The following is a 17,258-nucleotide window of genomic DNA, read 5'->3' on the forward strand; positions in this document are numbered from 1 at the left end:
AGCCTGTTGTTTGCGTTGCTCTGTGGTCATGTCAGGGTAGATATGAATTCTTCGTCCTCTGTAGTTTAGATTACCCCCCATGGCCCCCACCAGGCGCTGGATAGTGCGTCTCACTTCGAAACTGTGTAGCCGGGTGATCATACTGCGGCTCTCATTTTGGCCAACTGGTCCGGTGCGGTGCGCTACGCTCACAAGTGGTTGCGGGCCCAACTTTTCTTCACCGAACAGTTCATACAGCAGCTTGGTAACAAAGGCAGTAGGGTTACCTGCCTCTATCCCCTGTTGCAAACCAATAATTCGGAGATTAAACTTCCTGCTGTGATTTTCCAATGCTTGTGTTTTTTCTTTCAATTCTTCGTTCTCTCCCAGCAGGCTTTTATAGTTCTTCTCCAGAGTTTGCATGCGTTCTTCCATTGCATTTGCCGCAATTTCTAAATCATCCACTTTAGATTTGCAGGCTGTTAATGTGAGATTCAACTTGCTTAGCTCCTCCTGCATCGGCTTCAGCTTCATATCAAACGCCGCTGAGATTTCCTCCCGCACAATGTCTCTAATCATTTTCCCAAATGCATCGGGATCCATTGTTGCACTACGGAGTGTTGACGGCATAAGTTTGACGAGTAATATTAATCAAGGTCAAAAACTGACTTACGGGAGATATAAAGCTCAATGTTTGAACTTAATTGTTTGAGGGAGCGTGGTCGGCGTTTGGCGTCCTCACAGCATGTCACCGGAAGACTTTTTTTAAATTATACTTTATAATAGTGCCTCTATCCGTCTATTTGTCTCACTCTCTCTCTCTCTCTCTCTCTCTCTCTCTCTCTCTCTCTCTCTCACTCTTCTTCTCGTCTCATATGTGATTGGGTATGTCTGTGCAGGTGGGTGGGCTGGGGATGAATTACTCTCAAGACTTAAATTGTTTTTATACACACATGTTGTATGTAAAAGCGCACTGAGATTACTTTGTATAAAATGTGCTATATAAATAAAATTTGATTTGATTTGATTGTATTTTTAGGTTGTCCGTCCGTTCATCCATCCCACGAACACAAAATAGTGAGAGCGCCTAAACAGAATTTCTTCAAATGTCCACTTTGACTCAATGATGAACTGACAAGATTTTAGTGGTCAAGGTCACTGCAACCGGGTTTATCTCATTCTCTCAAGAACACCTTAAGGCAATTTCTTCAAATTTGGCACAAACGTCCACTTGGACTCTAGAATGAAGTTATTAGAATTTGGTGGTCAAAGGTCAAGGTCACTGTGACCTTGTGTCCATATCATTATTGTGAACATGTTATCTCAACAAAGCCTTGAGGGAATTTCCTTCAATTTGGAACAATCGCCCATTTGGACTTAAGGATGAATTGATTAGAATTTGGTGGTCAAAGATCAAAGGTCATTGTGACACCAAAAAAAGGTTTTGGCAGTAACTCCAGCATTCATATGCTAATTATGAAAAAAAATCACACAAATATCTAATAGGAAAAAATAATGAAGTAATGACATCTTATATCCAACAGGTCAAAGGTCAGCTTCACAGTGACAATGTAAAGCTCTGCAAAAACACTTTTCTGGCCATTATTCAATGCCATAACTCCATGGGTCAGATACTGAATTGGTGACCCTAATCTTGGGTGCCCACCTCAAAACTGTGGGAATTGTATAGATCCTCTGTGCTGTCATGTTGAAGACAACCATATTTGAAGCACTGTCCACTGTCATGGCCACTTAGGAATTTGGACAGACATGGAAGTAAACTGTAACTGCAACTGGTTCGTGGAGGCATACCACCATGAAGTGGTAATTCTAGTTTTAAGCTAGAATAATACCTGGCCCCGGACTTTTTTGAATATGCAATACATAAGCACAAAACTAAAATACTGAAGTACTTAAAAAATTTGACAGTGACCCTTCTCAAGACATTCAGTGACTTTAGTACCAATCAGACACACAGGACTACAGTGTACTGAACTTTCCGTGCCAAAAATATGACCTAAATGTCTGCTTCTGTGTGTCTATGTAGGTGTATGTCAGCTGGTGAATAAGATGGATGAAGTATCAGGTAGTATGAAGGTGTTCAACAGGAATGATGAGCAGTTCCTGGAGGCATTTGCCATCTTTTGTGGCCTCGGCATCCAGAACACACAGATGTACGAAACAGTTGAGAGAGCCATGGCCAAGCAAGAGGTCACACTGGAGGTCAGCCTCACACACACACACACACACACACACACACACACACAAATGTGACATGATCTTCCTTTAAACTTGAAACTTTGATTTCAGTGCATCCTGTGACCCATTCTGACCTGACCCTGGTGAAGGGTCAAATGTCAAGATCGCTGTGACCTTGTATGTCTCATTCTCGTGAATGTGATATCTCAAGAACACCTTGAGGGACTTTCTTTACTTTACTTGGACTCGAGGATGAACGCAGATTTTGGTAGTCAAGGGTCAAGGTCACTGTGACCTTGCATCCATCTGATACTTGTGCACGCAATATCTCAAGAACAGCTTCAAGGAAGCATATAAATAGAAAACAGAAGAGGACCTAGAATTGACGTCTGGGGAACACCACAAGAGAGGGGGGCTGGGGATGAGGAATATTCTCCCATTACAACAGAGAAGGATCTTTCAGAGAGATAGGAGCGAAACCAGGCAAGAGCACTGTTCTTAATTCCAACACAATTAAAGCGGTTTATAAGGATACTGTGGTCTACTATGTCAAATGCTGAAGTCAGATCAAGCAAAATTAGAATTGAGCAAGGCCCGGAGTCAGCAGCGATCGATAAATCATTAGTAACCCTAATAAGAGCTGTTTCTGTGCTATGCTGGGTATGGAATACTGATTGATATTGTTCAGTGATATTCATATGTGTGATTAATTGAGTGGCAACTGATTTTGCTAACATTTCGGATAAGAAAGGTACGTTTGAAATTGGTCTAAAATTGTTGAAAATTAGAGGGTCAAGTGTAGGTTTTTTCAGGAGTGGTCGGACTAAAACTTTAACTTTAAAACTGGATGGGACAGAGGCAGTAGACAATAGAGTGAATCCGTGGGGCAACAGTCTGTTATACCTCTTTTAGGAATCTAGTGGGGATAATGTCTAATTGGCAGGTGGAGGGGTTTAAATGGGGGATAAGGTCCTCTAATACTAGCAGTGAGATTTGCTTAAAACAGGACATAGTGGTGGAGGGTTCATTGTAGATGGGAATACTCCCAGTCACAGGTGTAATATGGAGCCTAATGTCATTCATTTTATTCATGAAATATTGGAGAAACTGCTCACATAACTGGATGCTTCCATATTCTGGTTGGGAGGGGGGTTGACAACTGAATTAATTGTCTGAAATAAAATCCTGGGGTTGTGGGAGCTACTGGCAATCAAATTTGAAAAGTATAGACACTTACCATCTTTAACAGTGCACTGATAGGCTGACATAAAGCCTTTTAGGGAAACGAGTGATGCCTGCAGTTTGTCCTTTATCCATCTTCATTCGGCTCTCCTACACTTCCTCTTTAAATCCCTTGTATGGTCATTGAGCCAGGGCAGGGGGGTTTATTTTGCATGTTTCAGCTTGAAGGGGGTGATATCATCAAGAATAGTTTCACATGTACTATTAAGATTATTCAATAAATCATTGACAGAGTGATCATTCTGATTAAAGGAATTACAGGCATAGGCAGTTAAATTTTTTTAACAGAATCTGCTGGCTGACTTGGAGTTAAAAGACCAAGAGCAAATAAAGGTAGATGGCCTTAGGACAGGAAGCGGGAGCAAGGTTTGGAAAATGACAGCCTTGTGGTCAGATATATCAATATCAAGCAATTCAAAATTATTAAGAGAAACACCATAAGATAACACAAGGTCAACGGTATGTCCCTTATTATTTATTTATTTATTTGTTTATTTGAATGGGACAGTGCACATTGATGAACATGTTAAAACATGTAAAGATGCCGGATTGTAGCTTGACGCTAATTTCCATCCGTAGTCCCATTAACATAAAAACAAATTAAGACAGTACAACATTTCACAGTAAGAAAAAAGGAGCAGTAGCAATAAAACAAGCACTAACAGTGAAAAACACATTGAAAAACACAAACCATAATATACAGACAGACAGATAAATTGCAATACAGATTGACTGTGGGTGGAGAGCTAGCCCACAGGTAGGGAGACCATAAGAGTTTCGTTTTGAAGAGTAAAGTGCATAGGTGCTGGGTAAAGTGTGCTAAAGTGCATGAGTGCCAGATGAAATTGCACAATGCCCTAAGGTGCCAGATGAAATTGCACAAAGCCCTAAAGTGTACATCAGTTTAAAGTGCCGGTTTGTATTGCACGAGGCCCAGTACACTCAATTGCACATGCAGAAGCGTGTAATTATTGCACTAAATGTGATACATAAATGTATTATGTAAACACTACTGATGAGAAAAAATCATACACAAAAGTATTGTTTAATTTTTTTTGTAATTTATGTGTTGGCCCTTCAACATGCTGTACAAGATTGAAAGATTCAGAGAGGGCAATAAAATCAGCAGTAAAAGCAAACATGTATATTAAAATCCCCACGTATAGGAGCTCTGTCATATTTGGCCATAATAAATGAAAGAAGTTCAGAAAATTCTTGAAGAAGACATGTTAAGTTTAGGCGGCCTATAGATTCAAACACACAATACTGGTTCCTGGAAGCATTGGTAGTTAGGGCCTCATTTAGTGGGACAGAGTACCCAGGGCTTAACCAGGATTCAGTAATGAAGGAGAAATCAATATTGTTAGACATAATTAAATCTTGGAGTATAAAAGACTTGTTTGCATGGGACCTAACATTAAGACGACTAAAAACAACTGAAGTGCTGGAGCTGGGCTCAGCAGACAGTACAGTTTAAGGGTATAGGTGAGGTTGAACTGATGTATTGGAGTCAGTTACTGGAGTGGGTGTAGTGGGAACTAAGTTATCTCTTATTGTAGAACAAGTGCAGCAGCTGGGTCTATCGATGGGACAGTTTAATGTGATCCTCACAGGCATAGTGTTGATGGAGCTATGCTCAGCAGGACCTAAGGAGAGATGCTCAATGCTATGGAAAGCAGTGGCTTCTGGTGCGGGGTCATGCTGAGGTGAACATCAGTCAGAATTAAAAGCAATATATTAAATAAAGTTTTTTACAAGCTTTTTAACACCTTTTGTGCTCGGGTGCAGGCCGTCTGAAGCAGTCAAAGTTACTAATAAAGCCCTGCCCAGTAGTGGTGCAGAAAGTTTTTATCCATTCATGCAGACTAAAAATTTGGCTGAAACTTTCAGGGGTTTTTGAGAGAGTAGGAATTGGGCCAGAAAAAACACAGGTTTTGCCCAGGCTCTGAATTGTGATTGCCAGAGATTCTAGTTGCATGTGGAGTTTAGTTGATTTTTTATCCATGACGTCATTGGTACCCACGTGAACAATTAGGTCTATGAGCACTAGGGACAGTTTGATAATGTCTGAAACTTTGCTACCAGGAAGGCAGTAGGTGATAGCACCTGAAAGTTCAACAAATCTGGAATCACCAATGATAAGGATTTCGGGTTGTCTGTCTCTACAGCCTCCATTAAAGACAGCAAGTTTGGACGGAAGAGGTTGCGGATTGCAATTAGCCGCATTAGCAAGGGTAACAGAGTTAATTGAACACGATTCACCTGGTGCGCCAATGGAGTTGACATTACTACTACCTACAGCAGTGTCCAGTTCTACGTTGTGGGTTGAAGACTGGGGGCCGGGAGGAGCATACACAGCGTTGGATACTGCTGGAGGGGAAAGGCGTCTGCGACGTTTTCCCTGGGATACTGCAATTGCGGGGAAATTCTGCACTTTCTTGAAGTTTTGGAGCGGACCGGCACAGGCGGCTCCGGAGCAGTAGCAATAGGCAGAAGTGAGGCGCTAGCATCCGGCTCAGTTAGCATCTCGAGTGGAGCAAAGTAGTTGGAGATCCAGACTGGGTCATCATCCCCCTTTGGTGAGAAAAGAGGAAGAGAAATCCTTCTCCAGTTCTTCCCAACGGATGCCCAGGAGAGAGGGTGGACTGCTGATGGGCTGGGAGTGGGACTTTCAGCCCGACTCCCGGAGTTGGAGGGAGCGTTTTGGTGCAGCGCATCCAGCCAGGAGAGGAGCAGCGATTGCTGCTGGAGGACATCCTTCAGGACACTCTCAATGGCATGGAATTTGGATCTCAGACTGGATAGCTCAGAATCCACTGGGGTAAGTGAAATCATGCTGCGAAGAGAAATAAAAACTGCCAGTACACAGAGCTAAAGTGGTGGGCAATATTGTTTTAGTAAGCTAGCAAGCAGCTAATATTGGCTCTTAGCAGGTTCAGAATCAGAATCAGAATCAGAAATACTTTATTGATCCCCGGGGGGAAATTATTTATGTTACAGGTGCTCCTTGCAAGAGAGGAAAGATACGTGAAAATATAAGAAATTTAAACAATAGTATTTACAAATATATAGTTAAATAAACAGGAATTATTAACAAACATAAATGTAAATAAATATATATATATATATATATATATATACTCCGTTCCCACAACGTCACTGGCCTTGCGGATCAGTTTGCTGTGTGCTGCCCCAGCACACAGCAGCATAGAGGATAGCACTGGCCACCACAGACTCATAGAAAATCCTGAGCATAGTCCAGCAGATGTTGAAGGACCTCAGTTGCCTCAGAAAATAGAGACAGCTCTGGCCCTTCCTGTAGAGAGCGTTAGTGTTCTTAGCCCAGTCCAGTTTATTGTCAGTGTGTACCCCCTGGTACTTATAGTCCTCCACAATGTCCACACTGACCCCCTGGATGGAAACAGGGGTCACCGGTGTCTTGGTCCTCCTCAGATCCACAGCCAGTTCCTTTGTCTTTGCCACGTTGAGCTGCAGATGGTTCTGCTCACACCATATGACAAAGTTATCCACAACAGCCCTGTACTCATCCTCATCACCCAAAGTTATCCACAACAGCCCTGTACTCATCCTCATCACCCTTGGTGATACATCCAACTATAGCAGACTCATCAGAAAACTTCTGAAGATGGCAGGTCTCAGTGCAATAGCTGAAGTCCGTGGTGTAGAGGGTGAAGAGAAAGGGAGAGAGGACAGTCCCCTGCGGGGCCCCAGTATTGCTGACCACTCTGTCTGACACACAGCGTTGTAAGCGCACATACTGTGGTCTGCCAGTCAAGTAGTCTACAATCCAGGACACCAGGGGGGCATCCACCTGCATTGCTGTCAGCTTGTCACCCAGTAGAGCTGGACGGATGGTGTTGAACGCACTAGAGAAGTCAAAAAACATGACCCTCACAGTGCTCGCCGGCTTATCCAAATGGGCGTAGACACGGTTGAGCAGGTAGATGATGGCGTCCTCAACTCCAAGTCGGGGCTGATAGGCGAACTGGAGGGGGTCCAAAAGTGGCTTGACCATGGGCCGGAGCTGCTCCAAGACGAGTCTCTCCAGGGTCTTCATGATGTGGGAGGTCAATGCCACGGGTCTGTAGTCCTTGGAGCCACTGGGACGCGACGTCTTTGGCACAGGAACGAGGCAGGATGTCTTCCACAGCAAGGGGACCCTCTGGAGACTCAGGCTCATGTTGAAGACATGCTGAAGTACTCCACATAGCTGGGGGGCACAGGCTTTGAGCACCCTGGGGCTGACACCATCAGGGCCTGCAGCCTTATTTGAGTGGAGTCTCATCAGCTGTCTTCTCACATGGTCAGCAGTGAAGCACATTGTGGAGGTGATGACACGTGGGGGAGGGGTGTAGTCCTCATGATGGAGAGAGCAGTCAGTCTGACCACGGGGAGAGGAGGTGTGAGGAGGAGGAGGAGGGGGGGTCAAGCAGGAGGGTGTTGAGGTGTGAGAGGGAGGAGTGGGGGAGGAGGGCGGAGTGGGAGATGGTTGACCAAGACAGACAGCAGAAGAGTCAGGGGGGGGATGGGCAGGGCCAGTAGTGTCAAATCTGTTAAAAAACAGATTCAGTTCATTGGCCCTGTCCATGCTGCCTTCAACTCCTCTGTGGTTGTTGGTCCTGAAGCCAGTGATGGTCCTCATTCCACTCCAGACCTCTCTCATGTTGTTCTGCTGGAGTTTCCTCTCCAGCTTCCTCCTGTACCTCTCCTTAGCCTCCCTTATCTTCATCTTCAGCTCCCCCTGTATTGTTCTCACCTCCTCCCTGTTACCAGCTCTGAAGGCCCTCTTCTTTGAGTTTAGGATGACTTTGATGTCCTTTGTTACCCACGGTTTGTTATTTGGATAACAATGGATAGTCCTGGCTGGGACAGTGGAGTCCACACAGAAGCTGATGTAGTCCGTGATGCATTCTGTGAGCCCATCGATGTCCTCCCCATGTGGCTCACAGAGTGCCTGCCAGTCTGTCACACCAAAACAGCCCTGCAGTGTCTTATAAGCCTCCTCTGACCATCTCCTCACTGTCCTCATGGTCGCAGGCTGGCTCCTGACTAGTGGTACATAGCAGGGGTTGAGGTGCACCAGGTTGTGGTCTGACCTACCCAGAGGGGGGAGGGGGGAGCAGCTGTATGCATCTTTAGCGTTTGCATACAGCAAGTCCAGTGTTCTCTCCTCTCTGGTAGGACAGCTCACATACTGTGTGAATGTGGGCAATGTTGTTGCCATGGTGACATGGTTGAAGTCACCCGAGATAGCTATGAACAGCAAGCCCCCCTCCTTTGCGCTTACCGCTCTCGGTGCAGTCCCGATCGGCCCGAACAGTCTAAGGCACTCGGGTGTTTAGTCTGCAGGCGGGCTATGGCGGAGTGAATAACGTCACATGCCGACGTCAGGGTTGGCAGAGGGGGGGGGGTGTAAACAGTTACAATAATGGCATGTGAAAACTCCCTGGGCAAATAATACGGCCTGAGTCCAACAGCAAACAGTTCAGTGTCCGGGCAACAGATTTGTTCCTTAATAGAAATATGGTCAGGACTGCACCAGCGGTTATTTACTAGAACAGCAAGCCCCCCCTCCGTTGCGCTTACCGCTCTCGGTGCAGTCCCGGTCGGCCCGAACAGTCTGAAAGCCCCTGATGGAGACGTTGTTGTCAGGAATGTCCTGGTGAAGCCATGTCTCAGTGAAGCACATCAGACTACATTCCCGGTACTCCTTCTGACTCTTGGCGACCGCTGTCAGCTCGTCCATTTTATTTGCCAGTGACCTCACGTTGCCCATGACGAGAGAGGGGAGACATGGCTTGTATCTTCTCTTTTCCATAAGCCTCCGTTGTCTCAACCCTGCTTTTTTCCACCGCTGTTTACTTCCTCCCCTGCATCCTCTGTGTGTTTTCCTCCACAGTTTAGCTGGTATCTCCGATGTTCCGGCCGCCAAGCCGGCCGGCCTCAGCACGATCAACTGATCTCTGGAGTAAACAATGCGGCCATGAAGTTGTTGCCCAATGGTGCCGGGTCCGAATGAAATAAGTAATTCCAGAGTGAGGAAAACGAGTACAACTCTCTCAATCAGCATGTTTGGAGAGGGCGCAATTTCAAAATGACATTCACAAAAAAGCAAGCACAAATACCAAACTTAATAAAGCAAAAAAGTAAGAAAACTGAGAAAACAAGCAGGAGCGACTGCAACAGGCTGCACGCGCGGCCGCATGCGCACGGCTGTGATCATCTTGTGTAGTAACTGGAAGTGGTACTGGTGCTCAGGTGAAAGATTCAGAGAAGAAAACATACCGGCATGGGCCCAGAGCTGGGCCTGCTGTAGAAGTTTTGCCTTGGAGTAGCAGTTGTAGTAGTCGGAAAAGGGAAGGAAATCAAATCTCCTAGTAGATTAACCCAGGTCACGGGTTAAAACTTAAGATCCAATGTCCGATAGCTAAAACATTTTAGTTATGTTACGATATATCAAAAAAATGGCCAGGATGTCAAGGTGTAACGCAGAAGTTTGCCTTAAAGCTTAACAATAATGTCAGATTTAAACAGAGCTTCTGACTGAGGGACACAACACCAGTGCATGCGCAGTTCGTATCATAACTGTTGTCTTTTTCTGGTTTTTAAAGCTGCATTATAGTAAAGTGTTGTAATTTTCTGAACATAACAGACTCTTCTAGCTGTTCTATTACCTGCCTTTACCCACTCAGTCATTATATCCACAATACCGGTTCCCACATTTTCCAGGCCTGGTAATGTCATGGAATTAGCAGAAATTAATGGAAGTTTTGAAAAAGTTATGGAATTTTGTTGTGTGTATTGAAATTCTTACAGTAATCTTCTACGGATAACCTTCCACATAATGTGACAGCAAATTTATTTTCTGGAGCTGATGACATAATGTAGCTCGCATATGTGTTAATGTCTACCACTTTGTTCACCATCATTTACGTTTCTCATTTTCTCTCCCCATTGTGTTTCTCCCTATAATGTATGCCTGCTAGCTGACATGTTCTGTTTATGTTTGAATAGAGTTTAAAATTGATGTGTTTGAAAAATGCAGGGCAAGTCAGACAAGAAATGAAAAACAAGAAATGAAAAAAATTGTACACTTGGACTCAGCGATGAACTAATTAGTTTTTGGTGGTGAAAGGTTAAGGTTACTGTAACCTTGTTGATCTCATTCTCGTGAACATGATATCTCAAGTATGGCTTGAGGGAATTTCATCAAATGTGGCACAAAAGTCCACTTGGACTGAAGAATAAACTAATTAGAGTTTGGTGGTCAAAGGTCAAAGTCAGTGTGACCTCACAAAATAAGTTTTGGGCCATAACTCTAGAATTAATAATAATAATAATAATAATGATAATAGTAATAATAATAATACATTGTTTTTATTTAGCGCTTTTCATGGCACTCAAAGATGCCTTACAAATTCCAGGACAACCCCCCCTCTACTGTATTTTCTGTGTCCCACAGTCCCACAGTGCTTTGCATTGATCCCTACCGCTCACTTCATGATCCTATTCTCCATACTTATCTGTGTGAAGCTGATAATGCTCATTTTTTGCTGACAGTGTCAGAGAGCTGTTGTCTACCTTTTTCCTTGTTTCTTCACTTTTTTCTCTCTTTTTCTTCAAATCTTAAAACCACTGTCTTAAAATCTCTCCTTCCTCACCTCATCTGCTCGTCATACCCCACCTGCTGCTCCGTCCCTGACATTTTATCAAGTAAATTGTGTAGCTCTCAGTAATCACATGCATTTGTATCTTGTATTTAGAATCTGACCTAAAATACTTTTTGATGTGATTTTTATGTAAAAACTCATCAGAATTTGTTTAGTTGTAAGGTTTCATGTTGACAGAAAAGTAGTAGTGATCAATAATAAATACATAACAAATGTGTAATGATAATATGTAATGAATAATTATGCGCAGTATATGTACACAGGCATAACTAAGTTGTGATGACTGAAACCAAAAATATGTTGTTTCGGAAGTCAGTGTGTTTATGGCTGTTAGGCGTTCAGTTGTGATGTTTAGATTTAGTGCAAAGGATTGCATTATGATAGTGAGGGTCTCCACAAACATGTAAGTATAGAAAAGTACAGTGTGTGTGAGAGCATCTGTGATAGAGCTGTATGTGGGTGTGTAAATGACAGTGATGAGGCCATGCAGGAGGATTTTTCAAGCTGCTTTACTTGTTTGTCTGACACTTTCCTGCCTCCAGCCTCTGTGCACAACAGGCAAAAAAGAAAAAAGTCATTAAAACCAAGCCCACACACTCACTTACAAATGAGTAGTACACCTTCTATTCAGCGTGATATACCTCCCTCCTCCAACATCCAGTCACACACATGCTCCGTACACACTTTGTGTTCTCAGTGGTGGAGCTGTCAGCTCAGGGTGTCAGAGGTGATGTCTCCTCTCGGCTGCAGCTGACGCCCGCCTCCTCTGCCACCTAGCAGCCTCCACTTTACCCAGGTGAATCAGGCCTCACTCCAGTTGGTCTAGACCATTGTTCCTGATCACTGTTTTCTCTGCCAATGTGTCTCAGTTTAGCTGTATGAGGCTGCTGTAGCCTAAAAACCAGACAGACGGAATCATGAGGAAAGGGGACTTTCATAGTGAGTGATTGAAGATCAGTGACAATGACATTCACGTGATATAGTAAACGAGCTAACTACACTAACAACGGATCGTAAATGTGCAGTTACATTTATATGCATATACTTTTTTTTTTTTTTTTAGGGCTGTCAATCTAATAATTACATGCTCTGTGATTAAAGCTATACTTGGTAATGTTGGAGAGCTAGCAAGATTTGAAAGTGGCACCTCCTCTAAGCTCCACCACCCTCCTTCCCCTCCCGTCAGTGCTCCGTCCAAAACCACGGCCCCACAAACTTGAACGCGCATCCTGCAGTACACCGACAGAAAAGCTAATGTTAGCATTGGGCTAATACAAGCTACAAAAGTAGCTAAGTTGGCTAACGTTACATATTTCATGAAAATAACAAATCCCCCCGAAGCAAAACAAATAATTACCTGTCTAACAGAAAGACAGCAGTGTTGTCTCATCTGCCCCCAACATGTGACAAAACCACTGTGATCTTCAATGAAGCTCCACGTCAAAGGGCATCACAGAATGTGATTAATTAAAGTTCATTTTTTTGATGCGTAATTTTTTTTGTGATTAATTCATCTAAATTAACGCGCTATTTTGACAGCCCTAATATATATATATATATATATATATATATATATAGAGAGAGAGAGAGAGAGAGATACATATAGATATATATATATAGATATGTACACAATAACAACCATATCAGGACCTTGAAATTCTGCCATCATTCATTTTATCCTCATCACCAGTGATGATGGAAGCTATCTTTTGTGAAAAGGATCTGTTGATGCAAAAATCATATACAAACAAATTCAGTATTTCCATATAGCAGTCCTGCTCATTGATTTGTAACACTTATAACATTGCAGCAGTCTAATACACCCAGAATGACGGGATAGAAAGGGATAGATAGTACAGTGTAAACAGTATGGTGAATACTCTGATAGTTGACATTTGTGCTGTTTCACAGTAGTTGTCTAGGATAGTAGATTCTTAAATCTTCATGTAGGGCTAAAATCATCGCTAGTTCCATGCCAACAGTACATTTACAATATGTGTAGGTAGCCTCCATGCTAACTGTTTACACTTATTTGGCTGTTAGTAAGCTGTAAGTAGTAAGTCTCACACTGTCACATTAGCATATTTATCAACCTGGAACAACACTGGAGAAACTAAAACAAAATGAGGATGTTACTAAAATAACATTCATTCACCCAACCAAAAACAGAAACTTTTCTTTAACTCATTATTTTCTCTTTTCTTATTATTTTCTGTTGCAAAAATGAAATTCCCAGATTGCCACTGCCTTGTGTTTTTTTGTTTTAGACACAAAAGACACAAGGCTCTCTTGCTTTATTGGCAGTGAACTCACGATGGCTTCTTCTTTTTTTTGGATTCAGCTGACATGATTGATTGATGAGCAGTGCATCTTTTTCTTCTCTTCCCTTCAAAAGCCTCTTCATCTTGAGCTTTACATGTCATTTTGACAGCCTTGCAACATCACAGCGCTCTTGTTTTCTTGTCATTTCCAAATGAGTCTGTTGGGGTGTAAATTGGCTTCCCTCGAACCAAAAAATAGTCTGTGGTGTTGATCAATATCCAGTAAAAATTGCTTCCAGTACAAACAAAGAAAATCCAGAGCACTCTGAAGAAAAGAAAAAGTCTGATCAGAAGTCCAATGCAAGAAGGTTTATTCTTTGTTCAGAGATGACATCCAAATAAACCCATTTGAGTTGGTGGTCCGGACCAAGAACTGCACCCATAAGCCTCGGGCACTGACCTTTATACCCAGTCTTGCTCTCCTTCTCTTGCTCACTTTAAAAAAGTTCTTTTAATCAATCATATGTGTGCAACTACTATTATTTTTTCTAATTCATATACGTCACAACATCACTTTTTTCAACATCTGATCCCTGGAAGCCCCCTTAGACCAGTTAAAACCAGTTGAGAAGGTTGTTTATCTCTGTTTCCCAAAAGTGCCAACCTCAGCAGAGTTCTTTTACTCTGATCTTACCCACCTCTCTTTCTAGTCTCCCAATTGTCTAGGTCAGAGTGAATGTGTATTTGTGCAGGTGCTTGGACCGACCTTCAGATGTGTGTATTTTCATTTACAGCGTTGTGTATTAGTCTTCTCAGCTGCCTTGAGCTTTAGTGGCACTTGTTGCAGCCTCAGCACTCAGGTCATCACTCTCCACACAGCAAGTCAACTTTAAGAGGACTTCATTCTACTATTAGATTTTGATCAGCTTGTTGTCTTCCTAATTCATACGGTGATAACATACTGATGATACAACTCAACACACTGGTTATGCTTGGATTTTGGTGCTCTTGATAACCTTTTAACTCAGTTTGATATGACATATAAATAATGTTCAAATAGCCATTTTCATTTTTTTGATTATTGTTTAAAAAGAAAACCTCAACAAGTCAGATTCAGATTCATCTTTTTCTGAAGATTCTTTTTCAGTCAAGCAACTGTTGCAATGCTTACAGCATTAAATATAGTTGCACCTGTGTTTGACAAGTCAACATATCTGCTGTGAAAAAATCTTTTCAGCTTTAAATTCCACTCATCTGTTTTCTTCTTCTTATCTGGGGCAGAGTCACGAAAGCAGTAGGGCTGTAGTCTCCTGGTCGACTAGTTGATTATTTGGTCGATATGCTCTCGTCCGACCAAATTCTCATTAGTCCAATAATCGCCGTGTTACTTTCATAAGGAGAAAAGTGCTATATCAATAGCTTTCCAGGATTAATCCATTATTTCCTGCGGCAGGGGGGACAGGCTAAGTTACCTGTGAAAATAGGGGTGTTTTCAAAACACCCCCGTTGTTGACAGAAAGTTGAACTCACCCACCCTAAGCTCAGCGTCGCGGTGACGCAGACCTCCTGTCAGTTTCTGTATACTGACACCTTTTCCCTCAGTGGAAATTAAGCTTGTAATTACTTGTTTTTCATAGATAAGAAACAATAAATTGTGAAGACAGTAAAGCCTCCACTAAAATAGCATTTTAAGTCTTGTGTGTGATCTATCCTTCAGGGATTTTTACTTCGGGATTTATCCTGGCTTCATATGAACAGAGGAAATCTCAGCTTGTCGCTAGGCTAATGTATACAATGTAAAATGCCATAGACTTGTGCTAATAACGTTAGCATGTTGTATTGGTGGGGGAAATGTGTCTAGATAAAGACAAGTGTTTGTCTGTCAATTCAGTGATTTATAGTGAAGCCAATTTATGTACTTGTGTTTGAAATTGTCTCTGTTAAGCGAGAGTCCTCCACCGCCGACTAGCGTTTTGGAGGTGTAACTGCAGAGTGACAGACACACCACAGCAGAAGTAAAAATAACGCGCAGATTTTTTTTCTCACGACTAATTGATTAGTTGAAGATTATGTACGACTTTAGTCGACCAAGATTTTCTTTGGTTGACTACAGCCCTAGAAAGCAGCAGGCTAAGCAAGGTAGTTCAGACGTCCCCATCCCCTCCTCTCCTCACCATGGTTGATAAAGATAACTCTGTAGCTGTTGCTGTCTCGTGCTGTCTAGATGATGAGAGGCTGGTTGTTGAGGTCGAGAAATATCCTGGGATAAAGAACCCACACTCCCGTCATTATAAAGACCATGGCCAAAAAGATATTGCCTGGCGAGTCATGGCTCTGGAGATCAGTTCTACAGGTGAGAAATCAAGTTTAATTGGGGCTGTGCTAACATGATTTTAAGCTAATGCAGAGGTGGAAGAGGTACAGATCAGAAGTAGTAATAACTTTGAGTGGTCGTCTGTTAACGAGCTGCAGTGTGACGCGTCTGGTGTGTGTTAGGAGCAGCGCTTGTCCGCGTCACATGACACGGTGGTGCCGGTGTGATTGAAAGAAAACAACAACAAATAAGTTGTTAAATAAAGATAAATAAATGTTTTACAATGGTACACTATGAGATGGAGGACAAGAGGGTTTACATATGAGTCAAACTCCCATCTGGGACCTTAATGTGGGTTTCCCAATTGTTTCATTTCAACATGTTCCAATGCTACCAGCTTACCAAACTGACTAAACCAGGATCTTACCATGGGAGCATTGAAGGCCTTTCATTCACATATAATTATTTTGCATCCCAGCATGACTGCAGTCTGAATCTACTTTGCATCTGTGGAACTGAGATCTCCAAGAAGTGAAGGATCCCCAAGACAAATAGACGAGGAGAAAAGGGGAATTTTGTGTTTCTGAATGTGGTCAATCTGGGTGCTAATTCCCAACCAAAATTTCTGCATGTTCGGGCAGTTCCACAACATGTGCATCAGAGAGCCCTCTCCCCCCTGGCATTTCCAGCATAAAGGGCTATCCCTTAGTTTGACCTTGTATCATTTTAATGGTGTCCAGTGGACCCTGTTCAAGACCTTAAATTAAATGGGTCTAATATTAGGATCTCTGGACATCTTTTTGGCATTTTTTTAGCATCAGAGTCCACTCCTCTATATATAATGTGGCCATATCGGTCTCCCACACCCCTTTAAGGGAGGAGGCAGAGTTGTCTAAACTAAATAATAAATAATAATAATAAATATTTGGACAAGGTGTGTCATTTGTAAGTAACGCCAAAACTGATGTTGAGGTAGTGCAAAGGACTCCTTTGGATTATTTAAAGACCTATTAGTGCCCCCCTCATACAGGTCTCCCATTACCCTAATTCCTCTGTTGAACCACAATTTCCAAATGACAGGTGAGTGCCCTATACACAACTTGTGGTTTAACCAAATAGAGGCTGAGAAATGGAGTTGTGGGCCAAATTTACACATAGCAGCAACTTTCTTCCACAGCCTCTGCATATGATTCAATTTCAATTCAATTCAATTTTATTTATAAAGCCCAATATCACAAATCACAATTTGCCTCACAGGGCTTTACAGCATTCGACATCCCTCTGTCCTTATGACCCTCGCAGCGGATAAGGAAAAACTCCCNAATGACAGGTGAGTGCCCTATACACAACTTGTGGTTTAACCAAATAGAGGCTGAGAAATGGAGTTGTGGGCCAAATTTACACATAGCAGCAACTTTCTTCCACAGCCTCTGCATATGATTCAATTTCAATTCAATTCAATTTTATTTATAAAGCCCAATATCACAAATCACAATTTGCCTCACAGGGCTTTACAGCATTCGACATCCCTCTGTCCTTATGACCCTCGCAGCGGATAAGGAAAAACTCCCC

At 42.6% G+C, this 17,258-nt stretch overlaps 1 protein-coding gene across 3 annotated transcripts in view; it reads left to right on the top strand.

The window, feature by feature from the left end:
- The window catches only part of pde5ab (phosphodiesterase 5A, cGMP-specific, b), a 202,325-nt gene that overhangs the window by 142,315 nt on the left and 42,752 nt on the right, over positions 1-17,258 (top strand). For all 3 annotated transcript variants that reach the window (XM_050066938.1, XM_050066939.1, XM_050066940.1), the window contains exon 11: positions 2,027-2,202. In XM_050066938.1, the coding sequence (XP_049922895.1) occupies positions 2,027-2,202 (176 nt within the window). The remainder of the gene's footprint in view (positions 1-2,026; positions 2,203-17,258) is intronic.

This window comes from Epinephelus moara, chromosome 17 (genome assembly GCF_006386435.1).
Source record: "Epinephelus moara isolate mb chromosome 17, YSFRI_EMoa_1.0, whole genome shotgun sequence".
NCBI lineage: Eukaryota > Metazoa > Chordata > Actinopteri > Perciformes > Serranidae > Epinephelus > Epinephelus moara.